General features: G+C 39.9%; 1 protein-coding gene across 1 annotated transcript; it reads left to right on the top strand.

Moving 5' to 3' along the window:
- Positions 1 to 23,123, top strand: LOC139457013 (hemicentin-1-like). The gene is made up of 24 exons (XM_071238467.1): positions 1 to 43; positions 969 to 1,226; positions 1,631 to 1,888; positions 2,756 to 3,013; positions 3,420 to 3,677; positions 4,545 to 4,802; positions 5,670 to 5,927; positions 6,214 to 6,471; positions 6,916 to 7,200; positions 7,801 to 8,058; positions 8,330 to 8,614; positions 11,099 to 11,356; positions 12,551 to 12,835; positions 14,522 to 14,779; positions 15,095 to 15,352; positions 16,020 to 16,304; positions 16,696 to 16,980; positions 17,334 to 17,588; positions 18,299 to 18,598; positions 18,947 to 19,075; positions 19,546 to 19,579; positions 20,233 to 20,270; positions 21,551 to 21,598; positions 22,806 to 23,123. The coding sequence occupies exons 1-24, from the start codon at positions 1 to 3 to the stop codon at positions 22,823 to 22,825; spliced, it is 5,130 nt and encodes a 1,709-aa protein (XP_071094568.1). The 3' UTR covers positions 22,826 to 23,123.
- Positions 23,124 to 26,735: the final 3,612 nt, after the last annotated feature.

The following is a 26,735-nucleotide window of genomic DNA, read 5'->3' as shown; positions in this document are numbered from 1 at the left end:
ATGGCTATCCGTGAAAATAATGCACTCCAGCGCAAGGACATCCGTTGGGCCTACGGCCTGCGGGCTTTTCCTTTGCCGGACTGCATTATTTTCACGGATAGCCCGCACAGGCGGTTTATATCCTATACTTAGGGAATCCCGGAGATAATTTTCACATTCGTGAAGATATGTTCATTAAACATAAAGGAGCAGTAGGAAAGTATGTCATAGTAAAGAGTTGATGCATTTGAAAGACTTGGACATCCTTGCATCCATAGATATAATTGGTTATGGACCAGTATTGATGAATCTTCTTGCTTGTAGATTCACCTGAAATATCTGGCCTCCCATCCACGTACCAAGTGAATGAGTCAGCTACTTTAAGACTGGACTGTAGTTCATATACAACACATGGCAACCCTTCTGCAACAACCTACAGTTGGTCACATGGAGGGTCATCTGTCGGTAGAAGAGCTGTACTGACAAGAAGCAGCATCAGTAGGAATCAGGGAGGGGCGTACACCTGTACTGTCAGAAACACAGTAGGATCAGACTCTGCCTCCGTCAACGTGACCATACTTTTCTAAGCATATATCGTTTACTTCTTTTCGAGGCATAGACGGGGAAATTGTGATATGTTCAATCGTGTTAAGCATATTTGGCAATGTCCTATGTGTAACCATCGCCATAATGAACACTGCTCTTGGTTTGCACAACATTATTTAATGAGTAATTTGTAAATTAGGACCAATCACCATATATTAACTATAAGAGTAACTGGATTAATGAACCAATAACAAACCTTCATTTGGTTAAAATTAAGATTATGGTAATGTCAAAACACACCCATACAAGCCCAAACCCATTTTGTCTCAAGATAAACGTATTTTTCACTATAAAGATTGGACGCATTTGAAAAACAGGAACATCTTTGCATCCATAAATCGGAATGGTTCTTGAACTCTGTTGTTAACGCCTCTTGCTTGAAGATTCACCTGCCATATCTGGCCTCCCATCAACATACCAAGTGACTGAGTCAGCTACTTTAAGACTGGACTGTAGTTCATATACAACATATGGCTACCCTTCTGCAACAACCTACAGTTGGTCACATGGAGGGTCATCTGTCGGGAGAGGAGCTGTACTGACAAGAAGCAGCATCAGTAGGAGTCAGGGAGGGGAATACACCTGTACTGTCGGTAACACAGTAGGATCAGACATCGCCTCCGTCAACGTAACCATACTATGTAAGCATATTTCGTTTACCTCTTTTCGAGGCATGGAAGAGGAAATTGGGATATGTTCAATCGTGTTAAGCTTATTTGCAATGTCCCATGTCTAACCATCGCCATAATGAACACTGCTCTTGGTTTGCACAACATTATCTAATGAGTAATTTGTAAATTAGGACCAATCATTATATATTACCTATAAGAGTAACTGGATAATTAAACCAAAACAAACTTTCATTTGGTTCAAATTAAGATTGTGTTAATGTCGAAACACACCCATACAAGCCCAAACACACTCTGTCTCAGTAGAAAAGTATTTTTCACTATAAAGATTGGAAGCATTTGAAAAACAGGAACATCTTTGCATCTGTAAATCGAAATGGGTCTTGAGCACTGTTGTTAACACTTCTTGCTTGTAGATTCACCTGACATATCTGGCCTCCAATCAACATACCAAGTGACTGAGTCAGCTACTTTAAGACTGGACTGTAGTTCACACACAACACATGGCAACCCATCTGCAACAACCTACAGTTGGTCACATGGAGGGTCAACTGTCAGTAGAGGAGCTGTACTGACAAGAAGCAGCATCAGTAGGAGTCAGGGAGGGGCGTACACCTGTACTGCCAGAAACACAGTAGGATCAGACTCTGCCTCCGTCAACGTAGACGTAAGATGTAAGCAAATTTTGTTTACTTCTTTTCCAGGCATGGCAGAGGAAATTGTTATAGTTCCAAACGTATTTGTAATGTTATCTGTGTAAGCATCATCATTATGAACAACGCTCTTGGTTTGAACACCATTTATTACTAAGTAATTTCTAAGTTGTGATTAATCGTTATATATTCTAATGGAAACTGTATTAACAAAACATATAACAATTATTGTTTGAATTTGTTGAATATTTGAACGCATGTTGATTTGTAAACGAACCTAAGACACCTAAAACACCTATAACTTAATAGAAACTTATGTTTAACTGCCATTTTCACGTATCCAGTCTCTGAAGCAGCGCAACTACACACACACATCTTATAAACCTCCAGTGATGCATTACCATTGTTACAGCAGGTTGTTCTTTTCTCCGAAAATCACTCTGCCCACGGGATTCTCGAGCTGTGCGCTTTTGACTGAGAACTTTCGAGTGCTACAATTGAAATTTCAGAATTAAAGTAATGTCAATTAAACAAAAATGCATCTTCATATCTGTCGGTTTATAAGTCAGATATAAACCTTCTCCTATGGCTATCCGTGAAAATAATGCACTCCAGCGCAAGGACATCCGTTGGGCCTACGGCCTGCGGGCTTTTCCTTTGCCGGACTGCATTATTTTCACGGATAGCCCGCACAGGCGGTTTATATCCTATACTTAGGGAATCCCGGAGATAATTTTCACATTTGTGAAGATATGTTAATTAAACATAAAGGAGCAGTAGGAAAGTATGTCATAGTAAAGAGTTGATGCATTTGAAAGACTTGGACATCCTTGCATCCATAGATATAATTGGTTATGGACCAGTATTGATGAATCTTCTTGCTTGTAGATTCACCTGAAATATCTGGCCTCCCATCCACGTACCAAGTGAATGAGTCAGCTACTTTAAGACTGGACTGTAGTTCATATACAACACATGGCAACCCTTCTGCAACAACCTACAGTTGGTCACATGGACAGTCATCTGTCGGTAGAAGAGCTGTACTGACAAGAAGCAACATCAGTAGGAGTCAGGGAGGGGTGTACACCTGTACTGTCAGAAACACAGTAGGATCAGACTCTGCCTCCGTCAACGTGACCATACTATGTAAGCATATATCGTTTACTTCTTTTCGAGGCATAGACGGGGAAATTGTGATATGTTCAATCGTGTTAAGCATATTTGGCAATGTCCTATGTGTAACCATCGCCATAATGAACACTGCTCTTGGTTTGCACAACATTATTTAATGAGTAATTTGTAAATTAGGACCAATCACCATATATTAACTATAAGAGTAACTGGATTAATGAACCAATAACAAACCTTCATTTGGTTAAAATTAAGATTATGGTAATGTCAAAACACACCCATACAAGCCCAAACCCATTTTGTCTCAAGATAAACGTATTTTTCACTATAAAGATTGGACGCATTTGAAAAACAGGAACATCTTTGCATCCATAAATCGGAATGGTTCTTGAACTCTGTTGTTAACGCCTCTTGCTTGAAGATTCACCTGCCATATCTGGCCTCCCATCAACATACCAAGTGACTGAGTCAGCTACTTTAAGACTGGACTGTAGTTCATATACAACATATGGCTACCCTTCTGCAACAACCTACAGTTGGTCACATGGAGGGTCAACTGTCGGTAGAGGAGCTGTACTGACAAGAAGCAGCATCAGTAGGAGTCAGGGAGGGGCCTACACCTGTACTGCCAGAAACACAGTAGGATCAGACTCTGCCTCCGTCAACGTAGACGTAAGATGTAAGCAAATTGTGTTTACTTCTTTTCCAGGCATGGCAGAGGAAATTGTTATAGTTCCAAACGTATTTGTAATGCTATCTGTGTAAGCATCATCATTATGAACAACGCTCTTGGTTTGAACACCATTTATTACTAAGTAATTTCTAAGTTGTGATTAATCGTTATATATTCTAATCGAAACTGTATTAACAAAACATATAACAATTATTGTTTGAATTTGTTGAATATTTGAACGCATGTTGATTTGTAAACGAACCTAAGACACCTAAAACACCTATAACTTAATAGAAACTTATGTTTAACTGCCATTTTCACGTATCCAGTCTCTGAAGCAGCGCAACTACACACACACATCTTATAAACCTCCAGTGATGCATTACCATTGTTACAGCAGGTTGTTCTTTTCTCCGAAAATCACTCTGCCCACGGGATTCTCGAGCTGTGCGCTTTTGACTGAGAACTTTCGAGTGCTACAATTGAAATTTCAGAATTAAAGTAATGTCAATTAAACAAAAATGCATCTTCATATCTGTCGGTTTATAAGTCAGATATAAACCTTCTCCTATGGCTATCCGTGAAAATAATGCACTCCAGCGCAAGGACATCCGTTGGGCCTACGGCCTGCGGGCTTTTCCTTTGCCGGACTGCATTATTTTCACGGATAGCCCGCACAGGCGGTTTATATCCTATACTTAGGGAATCCCGGAGATAATTTTCACATTCGTGAAGATATGTTAATTAAACATAAAGGAGCAGTAGGAAAGTATGTCATAGTAAAGAGTTGATGCATTTGAAAGATTTGGACATCCTTGCATCCATATATATAATTGGTTATGGACCAGTATTGATGAATCTTCTTGCTTGTAGATTCACCTGACATATCTGGCCTCCCATCCACGTACCAAGTGACTGAGTCAGCTACTTTCAGACTGGACTGTAGTTCACACACAACACATGGCAACCCATCTGCAACAACCTACAGTTGGTCACATGGAGGGTCAACTGTCAGTAGAGGAGCTGTACTGACAAGAAGCAGCATCAGTAGGAGTCAGGGAGGGGCGTACACCTGTACTGCCAGAAACACAGTAGGATCAGACTCTGCCTCCGTCAACGTAGACGTAAGATGTAAGCAAATTTTGTTTACTTCTTTTCGAGGCATGGCAGAGGAAATTGTTATAGTTCCAAACGTATTTGCAATGTTATCTGTGTAAGCATCATCATTATGAACAACGTTCTTGGTTTGAACACCATTTATTACTAAGTAATTTCTAAGTTGTGATTAATCGTTATATATTCTAATCGAAACTGTATTAACAAAACATATAACAATTATTGTTTGAATTTGTTGAATATTTGAACGCATGTTGATTTGTAAACGAACCTAAGACACCTAAAACACCTATAACTTAATAGAAACTTATGTTTAACTGCCATTTTCACGTATCCAGTCTCTGAAGCAGCGCAACTACACACACACATCTTATAAACCTCCAGTGATGCATTACCATTGTTACAGCAGGTTGTTCTTTTCTCCGAAAATCACTCTGCCCACGGGATTCTCGAGCTGTGCGCTTTTGACTGAGAACTTTCGAGTGCTACAATTGAAATTTCAGAATTAAAGTAATGTCAATTAAACAAAAATGCATCTTCATATCTGTCGGTTTATAAGTCAGATATAAACCTTCTCCTATGGCTATCCGTGAAAATAATGCACTCCAGCGCAAGGACATCCGTTGGGCCTACGGCCTGCGGGCTTTTCCTTTGCCGGACTGCATTATTTTCACGGATAGCCCGCACAGGCGGTTTATATCCTATACTTAGGGAATCCCGGAGATAATTTTCACATTCGTGAAGATATGTTAATTAAACATAAAGGAGCAGTAGGAAAGTATGTCATAGTAAAGAGTTGATGCATTTGAAAGACTTGGACATCCTTGCATCCATATATATAACTGGTTATGGACCAGTATTGATGAATCTTCTTGCTTGTAGATTCACCTGAAATATCTGGCCTCCCATCCACGTACCAAGTGAATGAGTCAGCTACTTTAAGACTGGACTGTAGTTCATATACAAGACAGGGCAACCCACAAGCAGCAACCTACAGTTGGTCACATGGAGGGTCATCTGTCGGTAGAGGAGCTGTACTGACAAGAAGCAGCATCAGTAGGAGTCAGGGAGGGGCGTACACCTGTACTGTCAGAAACACAGTAGGATCCGACTCTGCTCCAGTCAATGTGGATGTCCAGTGTATGAATCACATTGTGCTGCTCCTGTGATTAAGTTGTAATAAAGATAAACGAATTCAATGTTCATAATAAACTCCAAATGCACACTGAGCTATTTATGTGCATGTTCAGTGTTGTTATCACAAACACCTTGAGTGTAACTGATCAGATATAGACCGCCCAAATGAATGAAGGAAATGGGTGTTGCGATACATCCCTGACTATTTAAAATAACACATGTACTACTCTAAGAATATGACGTTTATGTATCACCATCAGTATCGTGTATGTATGGTTTCATGTCACAGATTCACCTGTACTCTCTGGTGTTCCACTCGATTACCAAGTGATGGAAAATTCTTCAGTGTCGATCAACTGTACGCGTTACACTTCCCCAGGCAACCCGTCAACAACAAACTACACATGGAGCTATGGGACATCTACCGTTAGTACAAAGGCGGTACTTCAACTAAACAACATTAAAAGAACTGCAAGAGGACAATACACCTGCAATGTCAGCAATGCTGTAGGGAAGGAGGCAGCCTCAGTCACAATTGATGTTCAGTGTGGGTAGTACTTTTTACTTGGCATAACTAAAAGATATACGAATCAGAGAAACATTGATTTCCCCATGCTCTATTTAAAACGAATCTTAGTTCTACAACACACATATAAGAATGAACACCATGTCATTATCAAATATAGCTAATTAACAAATAAAATTTACAGGCCATAAGCACATATCTCTTATATGTCATTTTTTGATTTAATTGTTTACTGGGGCGGTCGGGTAGCCTAGTGGCTAAAGCGTCCGCTCCTCACGCCGAAGACCCGGGTTCGATTCCCGACATTGGCACAATGTGTGAAGCCCATTTCTGGTGTCCCCCGCCGTGATATTTCTGGAATAGTGCTAAAAGCGGCGTAAAACCATACTCACTCACTCACTAATTGTTTACTATATCAGCAAATGTATATATCATGTAATCCGTAAACATTTCTTTTTTTAACAGATTCACCAACACTATCTGGCTTTCCCTCAACCTACCAAGTGATTAAATCCTCCAGACTGTGGATAGACTGTAGCAATTATACAACAGATGGCAACCCTGCTACAACAGACTACTCCTGGGTCTTCAAAGGGTCCACTGTCAGTTCTGGCGCAGTGCTGAAAATAGACGCAATACGTGGGAACCAGGGAGGACGGTACACCTGTACTGCCAGTAACACACTTTCACCAAGTGGAGGGTCTCAGCAACAGGGGGCGGCCACAGCGCAGGTGGACGTGGTTGTACAGTGTGAGTAGAATGTTCTGGACGAATGTGGTGTTTGAAGTAAGTAAGCTATCGAGCAAGAAAATACGTACAAAACTCAAGCACTGAAGTTCTGTCAGTACTGGGGCTGTTCTTGGGAGAGGCAAACTCATAAAAGAATAAGGAAGACAGCTTGACATTATACAGATGGATTCAACGACTGGGGATGGCAACAACACAGATCAGTGTGGATATTCAGTGTATACATTTATACAAAACGCTGCATATACTTGTATTTGACATCTAGACATTCATAAGTTCTCCATATTCGAAGTATCCCATATAAACAAACAAACATATTTCGCACCGACTTTGTTCCTCCAGATCTTGTTTTATCCCCTCATCGTTAAGCACCTTAACGCTTTGTAATGAGTAATGTCATCAAACCCCCAATATCCAGCTCTCCCAACAGACACTGTATCCACTAAACCAAAGAGACCTGACAGATTAGAAAGGTAGACCAAAATCAGGTGTTTTCGAACAAATTTGCATCTGTGCACAGATCAGAAGTTGAACATAAATATATACTTTTAGATTGAGGTTAGGAAGTTATTTATTTTCAAACTGAATGTTTCCAATGATCAGATGTCCCTTCAATATCTGGTCTCCCGTCTACTCTTTGGGTGGTAGAAGAATCACAACTGTGGATCAACTGCAGTAACTACACTTCACGAGGCAACCCGGCAACAACTAACTACACATGGAGCTATAGACAGTCAGTGATCAGTACTGAGGAAGTACTTCAAATAGACGACGTTAACAGAACTGAAGGAGGACAGTACATTTGCACTGTCAGCAACTTTGTTGGGTCGGAGTCTGCTTCCGTCAGCGTTGACGTACAATGTGAGTGTTTTATTGACCCAAAGCACTCACAATGATCCTTGTGACAAGGTGTAGTTGTTTTGGACTAAATTATTGCTTATACTCTCTGCAAACTTTGCATATACACACAAAACACCCCATCTTTACAATCAAAGACTAAGAACATTATGATGTTGTCTTGTGATAATACATGGACATACAAGTAAGTAATTAAGTACTTGTGTTACTGCTACAGGTAAAGCTATGCGTGTATGGACATGTCTAAACTTACCGCATGGCTTTGTGTCCACAGACGCTCCACTGACATCTGTGTTTCCTTCGACGTACCGAGTATCTGAGTCATCTAATCTCAGGATAGACTGTAGCAATTACACCACAGCAGGGAATCCTCCCAGTACAAGCTTTATGTGGACCTATGGCGGTTCTACTGTCAGTACAGGGGCGGTTCTTGCCAGAAGGAACATCAGCCCTGATCAGGGAGGACAGTACACCTGCATTGCCAGCAACACTTTGACACCATACATAGGGACTCCACGACAAGGCATAGCAACAGCACAAATCAATGTGGATGTTCAGTGTAAGTCTTTTTTTAATAATGCTGCAGATGTGTGTCAAATACATTTTGACATTCACAAGTTCCTACATATTCCAGTTATTTTCATATAAGTATATAGATGTATGTATGCAAGTTTGTTTATTCATTTATGTGTTTATGTGTATAGGTAGTATGGGTAGGGTTTTCGTTCGTTCGTTCGTTCGTTCGTTCGTTCCTTTGTTCCCTTGATCGTTTGTGAATGAGTGAGTGAGTATGGTTTTACTTGGGTGTTATACTTGAAGCCAGTGGCAAATGGTCTTGTCATATAGATACCATAATTAAAACAACTTCGAAGATGATTTACTCAATGAGAAAACTCAAACATCTACTTCACAGAAATACTATGAACAATATATATAAAATTTTCATAAGACCACACTTTGAATACGCATGTGAGGTTTGGAATGGTTGCACCGAAGGACAAAGTGAGAATTTAGAACAATTACAATTAGAAGCTTAACGCATTGTAACTGGTCTACCTAAATATGCCCCCAGGCATTCATTATATTACAAAACCGGTTGGGAACCCTTAGTTGAGCGAAGAAAGAAACGTAAACTTTGTCTTTTCTTCAAAATTAATCATTACATGGCCCCTTCCTATCAAACAGATATTCTACCCAAAACCGTTGCTGCAAAAAACTCATACAGTCTCAGAAACTCTGAAAACATCAGTGTTCCTCTCACAAGACTAAGACATTCGTGTGACTCCTTTTACACGTTCGTCTATCCGATTGTGGAACTCTATTCCGTTATCAGATCGAAATTCTACGATTTCTTGTTTTAAAACTTCGTTACAAAAGCACCACCCCACGTCACCTGCGTACTTCGCTTATGGAAAAAGAAAATATAATATCTTACACACAAAACTGAGATACTTGTGCAGTCAATTGAATTATGATTTATATAGAATTGGTATAAAAGATCACCCGAACTGTACATGTTCGAATACATGTGAAAAATGCATATCATTATCTCATGGACTGTACATTGTTTAGTCATCAGAGTGAAGTTATGTTAAACAGCCTTAAAACCATTGTTCATAACATACCTGTATATGTACACTTACTGTTATACGGCAATGCAGATCAGGTTGTTACAGAAAATGAAGCTATATTTAAGGCAGTACAACATTATATATGTACAACTAAAAGATTTGTGTAAAAAACTGTTCATTTAACAATGTATATAAATCTCTTTCTCTCGCTCTCTCTCTCTCTCTCTCTCTCTCTCTCTTGTTCTCGCTCTCTCTCTCTCTCTCTCTCTCTCTCTCTCATCTATAGTGTTGTATGCATATATATTGAATTTTAAATTGTGAATTTTGTGTAAATACCAGGGAGAGGGCATTCTAGGGTTGAAGAACAATCCCGTTCACTCCTTGTGAATAAATATGTTTAAATCATTCAATCATGGTTTAACGCCGCTTTTAGCAACATTCCAGCAATATCATGGCGGGGGACACCAGAAATGGGCTTCACACATTGTACCCATGTCGGGAATCGAACCCGGGTCTTCGGCGTGAGGACCGAACGCTTTAACCACTAGGCTACCAGGCCACCCCTCGTTTTTGAATTAGTGTGAGTGAGTTGGGTTTAACGCCGCTTTTAATATTATTCCAGTTATATCATGGCGTGTCAGCTTAATGTGGGAGGAAAGCCCGAAGTGATGCAGGTCTTAGACGCTTACCGCTTCGGTGAAACCCACGAGCAAGGGGATGGTGCTGATAAACCTAGGAACATAATCGGGATGAACCGGGATTCGAACCCACAACCATAGGTTTCTGGCGTGTTCAGGGGACGCAACTTTGCACAGCGAATCGCGGCGCCTTAGGCGACTTGGCCACCCGTGCCCCCCGTTTTTGAATGAGTGAATGAACAAGTTTGATATCAACTTCCCCTTTCATCACTTCGGAAACTTAAAGAAGACTAGCTGTGACGTCAATGCATGTGTTGGTGTAGAAGTAACTGCGTGTGATAGTCCAATGTGCCATCTTTTAATGCCCTGTCACATCAGAGGTGGTCGACATTATAGACGGGGCACGGGTGGCCCAGTCGTCTTTTGCGCCGCGATTCGCTGTGCAGAGTTATGTCCCTTGGGCACGCTAGAAACCTTTGATTGTGGGTTCGGATCCCAGTTCACCCCAATTATGTTTCTAGCTTTGTCAGCATCATGCCTGTGATCGTGGCTTCCACCAAAGTGGTAAACGTCTGAGACCTGCATCACTTTGGGCTTTCCTCCCACATTAACCTCACAGACGGTGATATAACTGGAATAATGTTAAACGCGGCGTTAGACCCAGCTCACTCACTCACTCACTCACTCACTCACTCACGTAATGGAAGTGCAGATTGAGAAAAAGTGTTTTCCAAGCTTTCTGCAACTGAGCAAAGGTTTGAAGTGAATAATAAATATACGCTTAGATTTAGGTAATGAAGTAATTATTTCTAATCGAATATTTCCAATGAACAGATGCCCCTTCAATATCTGGTCTCCCGTCTACTCTTTGGGTGGTAGAAGAATCACAACTGTGGATCAACTGCAGTAACTACATTTCACCAGGCAACCCGGAAACAACTAACTACACATGGAGCTATGAACAATCAGTGTTCAGTACTGAGGAAGTACTTCAGATAAACAACATTAACAGAACTGAAGGAGGACGCTACACTTGCACTGTCAGCAACCTTGTTGGGTCGGAGTCTGCTTCCGTCAGTGTCGACGTACAATGTGAGTGGTTTATTGACACCAGGAACGCTTTGTGATCTTGAAATTAATGTTAATTTGTGTTGGACCAAACTCTTACGATGTAACCTGCAACCTCGTGGTATCGCGGTACTTGTTATGGACGCTTAACAGAACAAAATGCATCCACTAAACCTTATGTTTATTCGTGTTCTCTATCAGATGCCTTTTATTGTATCTAACTGTGCATATTTTACTGATAAAAGTTCATTATTTACATTAATCGCACCAAGTAAAAGCCGAGCCTCGCGCTCAGTTTGACAAGGGAGAGAACTCCTTCGGATCGTGGTGCAGGGAAAAGTTGTGTATGGAGAACAACAGGACCTACATCTACCAACAACTAAGTATGGTAATGCCAGACTTCGGTGATTTGTCCAGACTAGTGCAAAGACAGCACACATAAAATTCTGGTATAGGTATTCAAAGCATATTGAAGTATTAAAGTAAGAAAACAATATTTTTCAAAGTCAAAAACAAAATATCAGAAATTATATTTTAAGATTTTTGTTTAAAAAATCGGATGACAATAATTTGTCAAAAAAATGGAAAAATGATAAAAGTAAACAATGAATATATAAAAGGCACTCCTTGTATGCCAAAAGTATGCATTAATCATTTGGCTACTAGTGAAGAACGTATTTCTAGGTATGGCATTGTGTTCCTAATGAGCTAATAGATTCTACCCACAGAGCGGGGAAACAATGTGCGGCCTACGTAACTTTCGTTACCTTATTACCATGAATATGCAGATATTCTAGTTCAGGTCGATAGGTACTGTTTACTTGGGTCACTGCGTGTTATATCGTTTGCCATTGAAAGATGGGGTTAAGGAAATTTTAAAAATATGTAAGTATCAAGGCGTAAATAACTCACTACTTACAGCAGACGGAACATTCCTATTGATTTGAAATTGTTTACGAAGTGAGCACTTCCTGGTTCCTGATTTGCATATATAGGCAGCCGCTAAGAGGCGTGTACCGGAAATCACAAATGACGCGGTACGACGAATGCTGCGGTACCAAGGGTGCCGAGTATATTGATTAAGACTCCAAGCCATCATGTTTCAAAAGCAAAAGATATATGAAGAAAATTATAATGTAAAGTTGATCTTGAAATAGTGATAATGCATGAAAATACATTGTTATTCTTAAAACAGCTACAAGTAATATTCTGTTTCAGATGTGCCATCTATATCTGGTTTTCCCCCAATCTTCCGGGTGATCGAGTCTTCAAGATTGTGGATTGACTGCGGAGCATACACCACACATGGACATCCAGAAGTAACACGCTATTTTTGGACCTTCAATGGTTCCCAAGTCAGTGCCAGTTCTCTGCTTGGAATAGACGGCATCAGTAGAGGCCAAGCAGGACAGTATACCTGTACTGCCCGCAACACTCTGACACCAAGTGGAGGATCTGAACAGCAAGGAGAAGCAACAGCCAGGGTTAACGTTGACGTACAGTGTGAGTTACTCCGTGATGTACCAGAGCAACAGACACACTTACTTATAAGTCCAGATTTTTTTTCTTTTACCGGTATGAATTCACTTCTGTTAATATATTATTTTGATAATAGACAGAACGTGAAGGAAAGTGAATTTGAATAATGAGCAGAACAACACCCTTATATGTACATGTCATATCAAAACAGCTCGACATTATTCATTCTACACATGTTATGACATTTGTTACTGAACGTGATGATCGTAAAGCTATTTATATACACATAGCTATCAACAAAGTTTCAGAACAATGTATAACAAATGCAAGCAAATGTCATCTGAAATACACTGAGAAAATATCATGTGTACATGTGAGATGTGGTGCTAGGATACTTAGACAAGAAATAGGCATATCCGTGGACACCAATTGTGGCCCTGTGGCCTTGGGGTCGGCATGTGGAGTACAACTTTCAGTTTTTAGGTATCAGTGCCAAACATTACGTACAGTGCTATTCCTTATCTTGACTTGAATCATATGTGTATTTGTTACGATATGCCAAATTTCTCGCGAACATCTGGTATCATCACTCTTTGATAGTGATCCATACACACATGCGCAGAGACGGAATCCTATATAAAGCTATAAAGCTAAGATGTCTAATGATTATGAAAGGGTTTCGTTTTTGTTATTTAACCACACATACAAACTATCGTGACAAACTGAAACAGGTGCAACTGCGAGGGATAACAATTGTTATCGACCCAACACAACATTTACTTTTTAACTTTAATTCATAACACACACACACACACACACACACACACGCACGCACGCACGCACACATACACACACACATGCTGTATGTTTTGTCACACACACACACACATTACACACATATGTTGTATGTTTTGTCAGACCCGCCAACACTTACCGCATTACCGTCAACGAGGAGCGTCACAGAGATGTCCACATTAAGAATAGACTGTCACAGTGCCTCTACACCAGGAAACCCATCAGTGACAAGCTACACATGGACATATAAAGGTTCTAGCGTCAGTAAGGAGGCTGTGTTGACTGTGTACAATATAAGCAGGAGTCGGAAAGGGGAATATGTATGCACAGCTAGTAACACTCTGACCCCAAGTGGAGACTCTCAACGGCAGGGTACAGTCGACACACATATCAATGTTGAAGTCGAGTGTGAGTATTAATGACATCATTTCATTGAAAGGTGGGGAAAATAAACTGACGTGGATGTACGCTGACACTAACATTAATAATATCTTATGGCAGTAACACAGCTTAGCAAATATATCTTATTGCCGTAATACCTTATAGCTGTTATGTCGTATTGCCTTTTAATGTTACCATAGTTGTCTAGACATATTTGCTATCTTTTAGTGACATTATTTCTTAAAAAGGTATTGAATTTATTATATAACCACAAAACTATTACAGGCTAAAATCACAAATACACATACAATAATCAACTCACAAATTTGTGTTTTTGTAAAATACCATGCCTGACGATTATATTTATGCTTGGACACCACAGCTTCATATTTTCTCAGCTTATAACACACACTACAACTACTCACCAACAACTTAAATCAATGAGTCAGTCATTGTTCTGTACAATTTGAATGAATTATACATGGACGGACTCCATCAAACATCATCATTAAAATAGCCCGATCCCCTTTACAGTTGCCCCTTCGATATCTGGACTCCCGCCTACTCACTGGGTGGTGGAAGAATCACAACTGTGGATCAACTGTAGCAAGTACACCTCACCCGGCAACCCGGCAACAACCAACTACACGTGGATCTATGGACAGTCAGTGTTCAGTAATGAGGAAGTTCTTCAAGTAGACAACATCAACAGGACCAAGGCTGGACAGTACACCTGCACTGTCAGCAATGCTGTTGGGTCGGAGTCAGCTTCCGTCAGTGTTGATGTAAAATGTGAGTGTTTAACTCAAAGCTCACACCTTCGTGAAACATGCCACCACATAACATACATTATCATACCTCCATGTCAGAATGGTGTGATCTGATTGGTCCACGTTATGTTAATGAAATACTATGTATCCCGCCTTTGAGGGAAATAAATTTCTCAGCGGGGAATAAATCCCGTATACCCCACCACGAGCTGAACTTGGATTTCTGAGAGATCTAGCTGAATCAAAGCTCACACTCTAATGATTTTATCACACACGCCATCATATAATGTATCATGTGTCATATATTGTGTAATCATATACAATCTCATGTCAACAGATGCACCATCTCTATCTGGCTTCCCGTCTTCCTACCAAGTAGTTGAAGACAGTGATCTCTGGATCAACTGTAGGAACTATACTTCACCCGGCAAGCCTAGTAGAAGCAACTACACATGGAGCTATGAGGGATCTGTGTTCAATGCCGTGGCTGTTCTTCGAGACCGTGGCATCAACAGAACTGCAGCAGGCCTATACACATGCAATGTTAACAACGAAGTCGGTTCAGATTCAGCCACAGTCAATGTCATTGTACAGTGTGAGTTGAGATACCTATCACGATACAATAACACAGCAACCCTCTGGTAATGACATAGTCATGCTCATAGGATTCGTTTGTTTGTTTCTTTTTTAACACCACACTCGGCAACGTTCTGGCTTTATGACGGTGGCCTGTAAATAATCGAAGGTGGACCAGACAGTCTGGTAAATGACGTCATGAGCATCGACAAGCGAATTGGTGCACAATGACATGCATCAACAAAGTATGACTACAAAATCCCGTTTGTGACCTCTTACGACAAGCATTGGTTACTGAAGACCAATTCTAACCCAGATCTTTACGGTTGGTATGCAAGCATGGGTTGCTGAAGTCCAATTCTTACCCGGATATTCACAGAGGAATACAATAAAATGACATCAGTAATATTACTTTCTAAACTCCAAGAAGACATACATGAAAAGAATCAAATACGCCCTTTGTGTATAAATACCCATTACAAAGTGGCTGCCAAGTTAATCGAAACAAGATAGTATATATCTAAACAGAAGTGCATATGTTCATCTGGTAAAAAAAAAGTATAATAACCATCCTTCTGAATTTCAAAATGTGAGAATTCCTTGTTAAAGAACTAACGCACAAACAGAGTAAATATTCTTTGTCATCGTTGTAGCCTTTCAGAACAGACAATTCGTTATTTTAACAGATGCTCCTTCTTTGTCTGACTTCCCATCGTCTTACGGAGTAATAGAGACATCCAGAGTGTGGGTAGACTGTAGCAGCTACATCGTCCAAGGACACCCTCCAACAACAAACTACACGTGGACATTGAACAGTTCTGTCATCAGCACCAGTTCTGTGTTGGAAATACACAACACCAGCAGGAATCAGGGAGGGCAGTACACCTGTACAGCTTATAACACTCTCACACCAAGTGAAGGACCTCAACAGTTAGGCTCAGCTACAGGACAGGTTGTACTGGACATACAGTGTGAGACTTGGTGTTTATGTATGGCATATGTATTGTAGAGGTGTTAAATAGAGAATCTGTTAATCATTCATCACCAGTTTACCGAAAAATAAACATCAATGTTATCCTGATACAATATGGGACAAAGCACATATATCGACAAATATGCAATATGGATGAGCGTTCAAACTCTCTGAAATAATGAACATAAAGTTGTGATGTCATACCAGTATGATGCATTTGGTCTTTGTTTCCACTGTTTAAAATCTGCCTTATTGTGTTCAGTATGACATCACATGTTCAGTGAAGACAGCGTGTATAAATAGTGTCGATTTCGTAACTTATGTATACATTTTACATGAATGTATTTCAAATTGCGTGGCTCAATTGTAAAACATGTTTTTATTTCCAGACCCACCAACTATCTCTGGGTTACCATCATTGATGAACGTCACTGAGTTCTCTTCATTCAGTGTGGACTGCAGCAATGTAACTACCCCGGGAAACCCAGGAGGCACAAACTACACTTGGACACATAATGGTTACACTGTCAGTGCAGAGCCAAAGCTTGTACTAGAGAGCATGAGTAGGAACCAGAGTGGACTGTACACCTGTACAGCCAGCAACATGCTCAGACCAAGTGGAGGCAGGCTACACCTGGGGACAGCAAGCGAACCTGTTAGTGTGGATGTGCAGTGTGAGTTTGGAAGAAGATATATTTGCAATTAATATTTATTCATTTCGTAATGCCACAATATTCAATACTCCAACTGATATCATTGCTCCCTGTGATTATCCAGTCTGGACCAGACAAACAAGTGATTGGCATCGCCGACAATCTGCAACGATGTCAGGGTACGATGACATAGAATCAACCATGTCACCAAGCCTGACCACCCTGTCTGTTCCCTCGCTTCTTGCGACAAAAACATCTGGGCTGCTCGGGACCTATTCTTATAAGAAGATTTTCTGAATCTTCTTTTAAACCGTTCAATGCATCGCCCATTTTTGTTGATTCTTGTACTAAAATGTTTTCATTCTTCGTTTAAGATGGTCCCAGGGATAGTGTAACTATTACACCGTCAGGATCACTGAGTATGGTTGAGGGAACTGGTGTTTTCACTGCCACCTGCACTGCCGAGTGTAACCCAAGCTGCGCTATAACATGGAGGAAAGACAACACCCCCTTGGCAGGCCAGATGAGTCTCAACAATGTGTCCAGAACAGACCAGGGGGACTACACCTGTCAGGCACAAAACGGCGTTGGTGAATCCCAGGAAAAGAACATCAGACTCACTGTATACTGTACGTTACTTTCATAAGACAATATGGTTGATAAACATATGCTTTAATCCGAAAACGTGCTAGTGTGTCATTTTCTGGACTGTCTGGGACATTACTGGGTAGTCTGGTCCAGACTAGAATGTTTACAGGCTGCCTTTGTATGGCATGAATACGGCTCGGCGGCGTTAGGCAACAAACACACACGTACTTTTGTGGGCAACAATTACTGTGTGAACGGCGTGTGCTGACTTTAGAGCAGGTCATGCTTTCCCTCTTCACAAACTCTTGGCATCATCATGTTTTGTGATCCATTCATATAACTGTCACCTGTATTTTGCCTTTTACTTCCAATAGAATGAGATTCGGGAGATAATCAAGACTGGATAATCTCTACCGTTTTATATTCCAAATAGAAATGGGCTTGTTGTTGTAATGATCGTGAAGGTATTCTTGTGTCCACATTTCATCAGTCTCTTCGGGGATTATGTTATTCTTTTATCACATTATTCACCGTAGGTAACCATTAATCATTGGCGTTATGTTAACATGGTAGGTTTGAGATAATGCCAAATATATATTGAAGCTGCTCTAATTAATATTGTTGTCAAATGATGAATTTCAGTGAAGCTGCAATAAGTTGTTCTCCAGTGTATTGCCCCGGTCCTCTGTACCCACAGACTTCCAGGTGGCTGCTGTACCCGTGACTGATGCATCTGTCATCTTCATTTCAGCTCCACCCTCTGTACCCACAGACTTCCAGGTGGCTTCTGTGACTGATACATCTGTGTCTCTACAGTGGACCTCCAGCTTCGATGGTGGGGCTGACCAGACGTTCACTCTCCTGTACAAGTCGGAATTGGAGTCTCATTGGTTGACATGGAACGACAACATAGCCGATCCAGGAAGTAGTCATCACGCCAGTGTGCACATCCAAGGACTGACACCTGCCGTGACGTACCACTTCCAGTTGTATGCTACTAATGTCTATGGTGAAGGGGAGATAACATTGTTAAATACAACAACCACACTATGTAAGTGACACCAAGGACAATGGCTTATCAAGGCTTTATTTTATCAAACAAACAATGGTATTGTGTTAAACGTTGTGCATTTATTGCTTCTGGAAAAGTAATAATTTCTTGTGACTGCTATTTTGCGAACGCTTGGTAACTTCATTATTTGAAAAAGATTCATGTACACATGTTTGTGAATTAGACGAAATCGTACAATGGACTGTGCGTTTTGTTGAGAGTTCTTATTATCATGGAAGCGCTTTTCGATATTTTCAGTATCCTTTTTGAATGCTACAACCTTCACTTGCATCCACAGGCATCTTGTTTTATACCAGGTCTTGTGCGAACATTATCTATTATTTCTAGCCAAAGCATCAGTCATGAGCAAACATGGAATTACAATCGGCCTTGCAGCTGGACTCGGTATCCTGGTTGTGGTTGCCCTCGTCACCGTCTCAGTGGTTCTTTGTCGGAGACAGACCCAGCACACTTCAGGTATGTATTTGAGAATGTTTAGGTCTGATATTTTGGGGGTTACGGATTTTCAGTCTAACAATTGAGGTCTTTAGGTCAATTTATAAAGAAATTAAATTTCATACATGTTCATGGCCTCAGTTAATCCAAGTAAGGAGGGAGTCATTGTGATAAATTTACAAAAAAAAATAATTTTAAGTAATTTACTTCTACTGATAGTGACTTATTTCTGGTCTGTGGAATGGCAACATGGAAACTACTTTTCCCCTAACCCTAGCCCCAAAACTACGCCCCACCCTGTACCCCGACCTACCTTCTTCTACCCCCACCCGCTATAAAGATTATCATGTATGACCTTATTTCATCATATATTACTATATATTACTTGTTGTAAATTACCGTAGGTTTACATACTGTTTTATATATTATTTGCTTGTTGTCGAAGGTCCTTTCCTATTGTAATTAAGACACTATTTTATTATTATGTCAAGTTGTAGGTGGAGAGGAACCTACAAACCTACCTATGTAAGTATAACGTAGCAGTTGTCCTTCTGGAAATCTGGGTCAATGCATGTCATTGTTTCCCAATTGCTTAGATCAAGGCTCAAGATGAGACAGGCACATTTACCGTTATATGGCTGGATCATCGGTGAGTGTGAGGTTAAACAAGAAACAAGCAAACAAATCTACCTGTGTACAAAACCAACCACTTGTTAAGACAACTTTGGGCATCTTCTTACAGTCAACGAGAAAGTCACACATGTTGCTCCCTCTGCCCTAGATCACTAATAGTTTAATACAAACTTACATATAAGTAACCCGTGAAGATCCGGGGTAGAATAGGTCTTCAGCAATCCATTCTTGCCGTAAAAGGCGACTATGCTTGTCGTAAGAGGCGACTAACGGGACCGGGTGGTCAGGCTCGCTGACTTTGTTGATGCATGTCTTCGTATTCCAATAGCGTAGATCGACGCTAATGATGTCAATCACTGGATTGTCTGGTCCAGACTCGATTTTTTTACAGACCGCCCTCATATAGCTGGAATATTGCTGAATGCAGCGTTAAACAAGAAAAAACAAACAAAAAACAAATACGTATGAGTATTCAATTTCACTGATGCTTCGCTTAGTTTTGTTCGATAACCAGTAAAACCTTTTTATTTATTTCCAACATCAAGGAATTCGTTCATGCCTCGGCCCAGTCCATTCCTGCATGGTAAGTACAAGTTTCAATCTTGCCCAGTCGTTCATATACATCCACTTCAGTGTTTCATTGAATCATAGTTCTTACATGTTCAACTATTCTTTTACCTACATACTTTCAGCAGTGAATTAAATGAAATTAATCTACTGATACGTGTAGGACGCAGGATGAAGGATGGATGTATCTAAATGAGTGTGTCCTGTCTGTAAAATTGCGTCAACTTCTCTATGCCACAATAACTCCATGATGGCTGAAACGGCCCTGCGTTTGCGAAGAGAGAACCTTATTACATAGAAGAAAGGAGATAAACCTAGTTTCCAACTCTGAGATATCGAACGTCTATTTCATTCAACCAAACGCGTCAGCATAACACATCGAGAATCAAAATATGAAAGCTATTTTCAATAGGCTGAAGAGTCAAAGTCAGGAACCAACGCTGACCTGTCACCTGCATATGATTTTACATATTCTAAAACCATTCTTTTCAACTAAATACTTAAATATTTTCAGTATTGAAACATTGACATTACAGATCTCTCAGGTGGACATTGTGTAAGCAGTATTAAAACTGTGATTCCATACATAAATATAAATGTGCCATGCCCCATGCAACGTTAATACTTTGGTACACCTCACTGTCATGATGACATACTGTTTTAGATACATTGAGGCAACAGCGCTTTTATGCGATAGACGACATCATGCTACAAGGTGGAATAAGTTGTCTTGATGTGACTGAATTTCACACTGCATTCGCTACTCGTAGGTTTCCGTCTTCAGTGCATGGCAAGGCTTGTTTAAACATTCAGGGACCCATTGTCTATTGAAGTGCGTCAATTACTAGTAACTATTTTCTTTCGGAAGACGTGGAAGCCAGCAAAAAAATGGCTGTACATATATTCGTTACCACTGGTATTAAATTACAAAACAAATTCACGATACGATTAACGATAGTTAGACAAAGGATGGAGGAGAATATTTAAAATAGGTTTGTGTCAGTACTTTATCAATGTGTCACTGCTGAAGACAGTGTGAACAAAATATACTTCACTGTTCCCAATTCCAAAACGTAAACAGTATTAATGTTTTCTCTACGTGTATGTAAGTGTGGAACATTTATAAATATGTTTCTATACATATATGCCGTGACATATGTTGATTTCACCAGCGATGCAGGGCGTTTGGACATGGAGCAGTTGTCATATACCTAACCAACTTGGTTAATAAAATAAATGTTCACTGAAACACAAATGATATCGATGGTGTTAATACTTCCGTTAACTTTTCTCCAGGTTCTGTTGACGTGAACACCAAGAGCTGCGATGTCACCACACAGAGCTGTGAGGATTAGTGTCCATTGTTGGATTCTTCCTGGTCATTTACAATCCATACCAGCTGAAGACAGATGCCTGCTTTGCTATCTATTCTGAACAACTAGTTTAAATCCCATGTACTTTACTACTTTGTCTTTGGTGTCTTTTCTGTACGTTGTTGATATTTTAAGATTGTGTTAAGGGCTCTCATGCAGATGATGATGTGTATTGTTGACTGAAATTATATAACGTGATGGAAGGTGCTTTATAATATATTGTAGTATAAGGGGGTGACTTGTGTCATGATACGTGTACGGGCAGTGTATGGAGTATATCAAGTGATGGCAGGTGCTGTATAATATACTGTAGTATAAGGGGGTAACTTGTGTCATGATACGTGTACGGGCAGTGTATGGAGTATATCAAATGATGGCAGGTGTGTTATAATAGGTGTAGTATAAGGGGGTAATGTGTATTATGATACGTGTACGGGCAGTGTATGAAGTTTATTGTAAATGGATGAAGAACGAATGTGGCGGACGAAGGACAATATAATAAATGAGAGGACAGTTAGAACGTTAGAACAGTTCGATTTATTCAATAATGGAATGAAGACGTGTGTTGATTGTAGCATTCTCTCTGGGACAGTTTGATGATAGCAATATTTCTAGCTATTAAATCATATATATAATAACGTTTTAGATATCGGTTATATCAATTTAACACACATGCTTGGTGATCGAGTATAATAACTTTTCATAAGTTTCACATGTGCATTGGTCCGCTAAAAATGCTGTGCTCTTTTGGTTGCCGTAACGACTTAGCTAACAGTGCATTCTTTTATAAACGTCTCATTATTCGGATTATCTAACCCCTAATACATTCAGGAGTTTGTCCTTAAAACGGAAGTCACATGAAATGGAAGTGTCACGCTACATATGAAGGACACAATGTCAAGTGGTCCTATTCGTCAAACCCCAATTCGCCCAGCTCTGTTATTCCATTATCTCAATTTGCCACTCAAAGTCATTTTGTCTCTCCGATCAATAACACTTCTTCAGAATGAATTTCTAATGATTCCAATGCTGACATTAATATTTGTGTACATCAATGAACATGAAACACAAAGAAGACCAAAGGTAACACAACATTTTCTGTGCAATTGATCAACAAAAATGAATAAATTCCACCAAATACAGATATTATTTTTATCTGTACATGTTTCTCATTTCGGCACACACATCGGACAGTTGAGTAAACGACCTTCCCCCTGGAGTGCATTGAGTCGAGAATCATACTTTCTCTCAAACGTCTTAAGGACAAAAAGTTACGCTCCGAGTCTGTTCATTTTGTCAAACCAACGGAAGTCCAAACCAAAAGTCATTAAAACTGCAGAGTAACCAACAACAGCGTCCGTAAATCAGGACCTCGTGGAATTGGTGACCCTGTTGAATACTAACTATACTTTGCTGGAATAACAAGTCGTGTTATGTACGACAACTGCATCTTTCTGTTTGTTAGATTTGTAATGATTTGTAATGAATAAACTCCCTTGTGCTCATTGTGATTCCTGCATTCTGATCAGCTAAACTGATCACGTGTTATTGCGTCCATTTCCAAATGCATGTAAAAAATAAGCCACGCCCGCTGAAGCGGACTGTTTTCACCACTACGGAATGTCGGGGAATCCCAATTACGGTCGAGACAATTCCCTAATCCTCACCTGTGTCATCATACACATGACTTTTTAGCGAAATTCATGTATATTCAGTGTGCAAACTACCCTTCCATGCAGAAGGCAAAGAAGGAATGAAACAGCACACGAGCTACACTCTGCCTTTTGGCTGCAGGGTTTGTGGGAGTACTTAATTTTGTGCATAAATTAAACAATCACTTGATTCATGTCAAGCCCCAGTATATATTTCTCTTTGCGAATTTAATTTTGAGGAGTGAATGTGTATTTGTATCTGATCAATGAGGTATGATTCGAAAAAGCGATGTGCAAGCTTGTTTTAAACTCCGCTTTGCGGATGAAGTCTTGTCAGCTGGTTATCTCCAAAATATTGTTTCTTAATGATATGGACATCTGAACGTAATAACGCAATACCGGCATTATTTTATCACGACTGGTATGTATGATAATGAATCAAACGGTCGGCTTTATTGATCTTGATCTACCATTTTGGAAGAGGGAGATCTGAATACTCGCCAAGGACTGTTGATTGGACTGTCATAAACCTATGTTAAAGTATCGGAGTTACGATCATCTTTGAGCTGAGATTTCTTTGTGGTCAGATCAATAATAAGATAAATAATAAGATTACCATTTACCATTGACGTGCAACCGTTCGTGATGCACGATATTGTTTGTATTAATGTGTTATCGAATGGATTGCGGATTGGAATATGTCCCAAGCACCTAATGACTGTAGAAACATGTCTACGGGGACAGAGAGTGTGTACTTTTTGTAATTCACGATTCAATGGAAGTGAATTTAGTTATTTCCTTACATGCCCACGCTATAAAAAGGAACATACAATCCTTAAAAGACTACTACTGTACATGGCCTAACCTTAAAAAATAAATACCGTCAAAACAACAAACTCTTAACCATAATGAACGTATCTAATTTCTAAAAACACCTCAATAAGAAACACAAATAATACATTTTCATATTGCTACACGTTGTGGAGCATTCTATTTGTAATCAAGTACCACCGATGGCGGTTTTATGCGAGTCCTCAACGGGTGTGTTGGAAAGACCTGGACATATAGTCGTATCCAATGTAAATAGAATGGTGGCAACCCATCTAGTGACTTTGTTTCAAAGGTTTACCGTGTGTCGTACGTTATAGCTACTGTACTGTCAAACTTCAGAATGTGCTCAAATTGAAAAGCAAAATAAAGTAGATTTTATTGAATTTTTAAGACTGAACATTTTCAAAAAAACACAATTACTTCACGTGTATCAGTGTATTGTTGGAGTCGGTGACGCTGGTGACGGCGGTCGTGATCTGTGCATTTCCCCTAAAGGGAAGCTCCAACGGATTCAGAAATAACAGGTAATAAAGAAAGTTTTACACTAGCATGTGTGTCTAATCGTTTGAGGAAAGTCATACAAGAATTCATATATAACCGTCGCTTGCGCTCGGGAAGTACACGATTTTGTTTTTATTCAGAACGACTACTTCAACAGTGTCACTACTCCAATCTACTATCTACACGCAGTGTCAGACAGGGATAACCTTGAGAGAGCCTGCTTCAGAATAATGTCGAACTATGATGACGTGAAAGTGTTGATACTGTGACCAGGGTCAATGCTGCTACTTCCTTCCTCGATCTGGAATGAAAACACGATTCTTCAAGTGCAGACTCTAGCAGAAATACAGGGACAAAGACATCTTCTGACCTCATTCCCGATATTTGAGAACACTTGCCATTTCCCCGTCTCACTCAGCAACACCCACTTGGATCATGTATGAATAGGAATGATTGTGTCCCAGTATAAATGTACGATAGAGATGTTTATTCTCAATTGTTCAAATGAGTAGATATAAGTATTATGTATGTGAGTCAATGTAATTTGGAAATTGTCCTGGACCTCAAAACCTAAATAAATATACATATCTTCAGTATCCCTTAAATACACGTCTTTTGATGGATGCAATTGATGATTGCCTTATAATATTCGTTATAAAAAACAACAACTATTTAGTGTATATTAATCTACTGCAACATTGAATTTACCATTTAATAAACATTAATAATAAATCACAGTGATTTTTTTTCAAAGCCTCACCAAGTTTGATGTTTGGGAGGTGCACTCTTTTTATCACCACAGTTCTTGTAACTGAAAGGCAACAGGGAAGATAATATTCTACCAGAAACACTGAGCAGTTATCTTACCGATCACCAAATAACAAACGTTGCAAGTGTTAAACATTTCACAAACGTTTAGCTTTTTAATGACAGTTATGGGATCATATTTAAACGTGTTTAAACATTAGTCTCAATCACTACATTAACTATGCATATTTCCTGATTCTAAAACAGAACTCACAACTGCGTATCTGTACACGCTCTCCCTTGAACTCTTTTTCCTCTGCAATAAAACATGTGTTTATGGATTACAATTGTGTGATGTGACCATTACATATTGGCTGTCTCACTATAAGGGGTGCACAGGCAGCTGGTAGACCAATGTTACAGTTACAAATAGCATTACATGCTTTAAATATGTCACTATAAGGAGTGCACAGGCAGCTGGTAGAACAATGTTACAGTCACAAATAGCGTTACGTGCTTTAACTGTCTCTCTACAAGGGGTGCACAGGCAGCTAGTAGAACAATGCTACAGTCACAAATAGCGTTACGTGCTTTAACTGTCAACATGATATGAGAACATTCAAAGCCAATTATTGTTCAGGATTCATGGTAAAACACTTTGTCAATCAGATTATCTGTTTTTACTTCAGCTTTAAAGGTCAAAGCTGAGCCAGAAACAAATTGTTACCCATTGCACTTTATAAACTATGAAGGTACTATTAATACCTTTGTTTATGACTGTCCAATATTCAGAATCTTTGTCTTCTCTGACGTCTTTGTGTTTGAGTATCTGTCGACAGACGTGGCCATCATACAGGATCCCTTGACAGTGGGATAACGTCACACACGATCGACCACATTGTAGCCTTGGGTCCATGATAGACATGGACATGTCTCTAGCACCCTTGTGTGTCAGTCTCAACGTGTGTACACGACCTCCGTGTGTGAGATCACAAAGGGATAACAGACCAATCACGTGCAGCCAGCTCGCGAGCCTCATGGTGTTGTCTTGAAAGCCAAGTAATTAAATGATTCAAAATGTGCCAATACATACGTGTGTTTGTTGTTTTTTTACGCAGCACAGGGTCATGTTACAGTTATATGAAGGCGGCATGTAAATAATCGCGTCTGAATCAAACAAGCCAGTGATTGACATCATGAATATCGACCCACGTATTTGGGATACGATGATATGCAATCAACCAAGTCACCAGGCCTGACTACCCGACCCATTTAGTCGCCTCTTACAACAGGCATAGGCTGCTCTTGGTATAAGTTCTGACGATAAGTTTGTATCGATGTTAGCAGTTGATATTCCAGATATCGATGAAACATATC

This window comes from Haliotis cracherodii, unplaced genomic scaffold (assembly GCF_022045235.1).
Source record: "Haliotis cracherodii isolate W230 unplaced genomic scaffold, xgHalCrac1.p SCAF_12, whole genome shotgun sequence".
In the NCBI taxonomy this organism is placed as follows: Eukaryota; Metazoa; Mollusca; class Gastropoda; order Lepetellida; family Haliotidae; genus Haliotis; species Haliotis cracherodii.
Note: the sequence above shows the minus strand (reverse complement) of the source record. Positions and strands in the feature narration are given on the sequence as shown.

Bases quoted from the DNA above. Each gene is read 5' to 3' on its own strand.
- LOC139457013 (XM_071238467.1), top strand. From the start codon at position 1: ATGGCTATCCGTGAAAATAATGCACTCCAGCGCAAGGACATCC. The intron at 6,472-6,915 runs GTGGGTAGTACT...TTTTTTTAACAG, and splicing joins AGTCACAATTGATGTTCAGT to ATTCACCAACACTATCTGGC. The intron at 17,589-18,298 runs GTACGTTACTTT...TCTTCATTTCAG, and splicing joins CATCAGACTCACTGTATACT to CTCCACCCTCTGTACCCACA.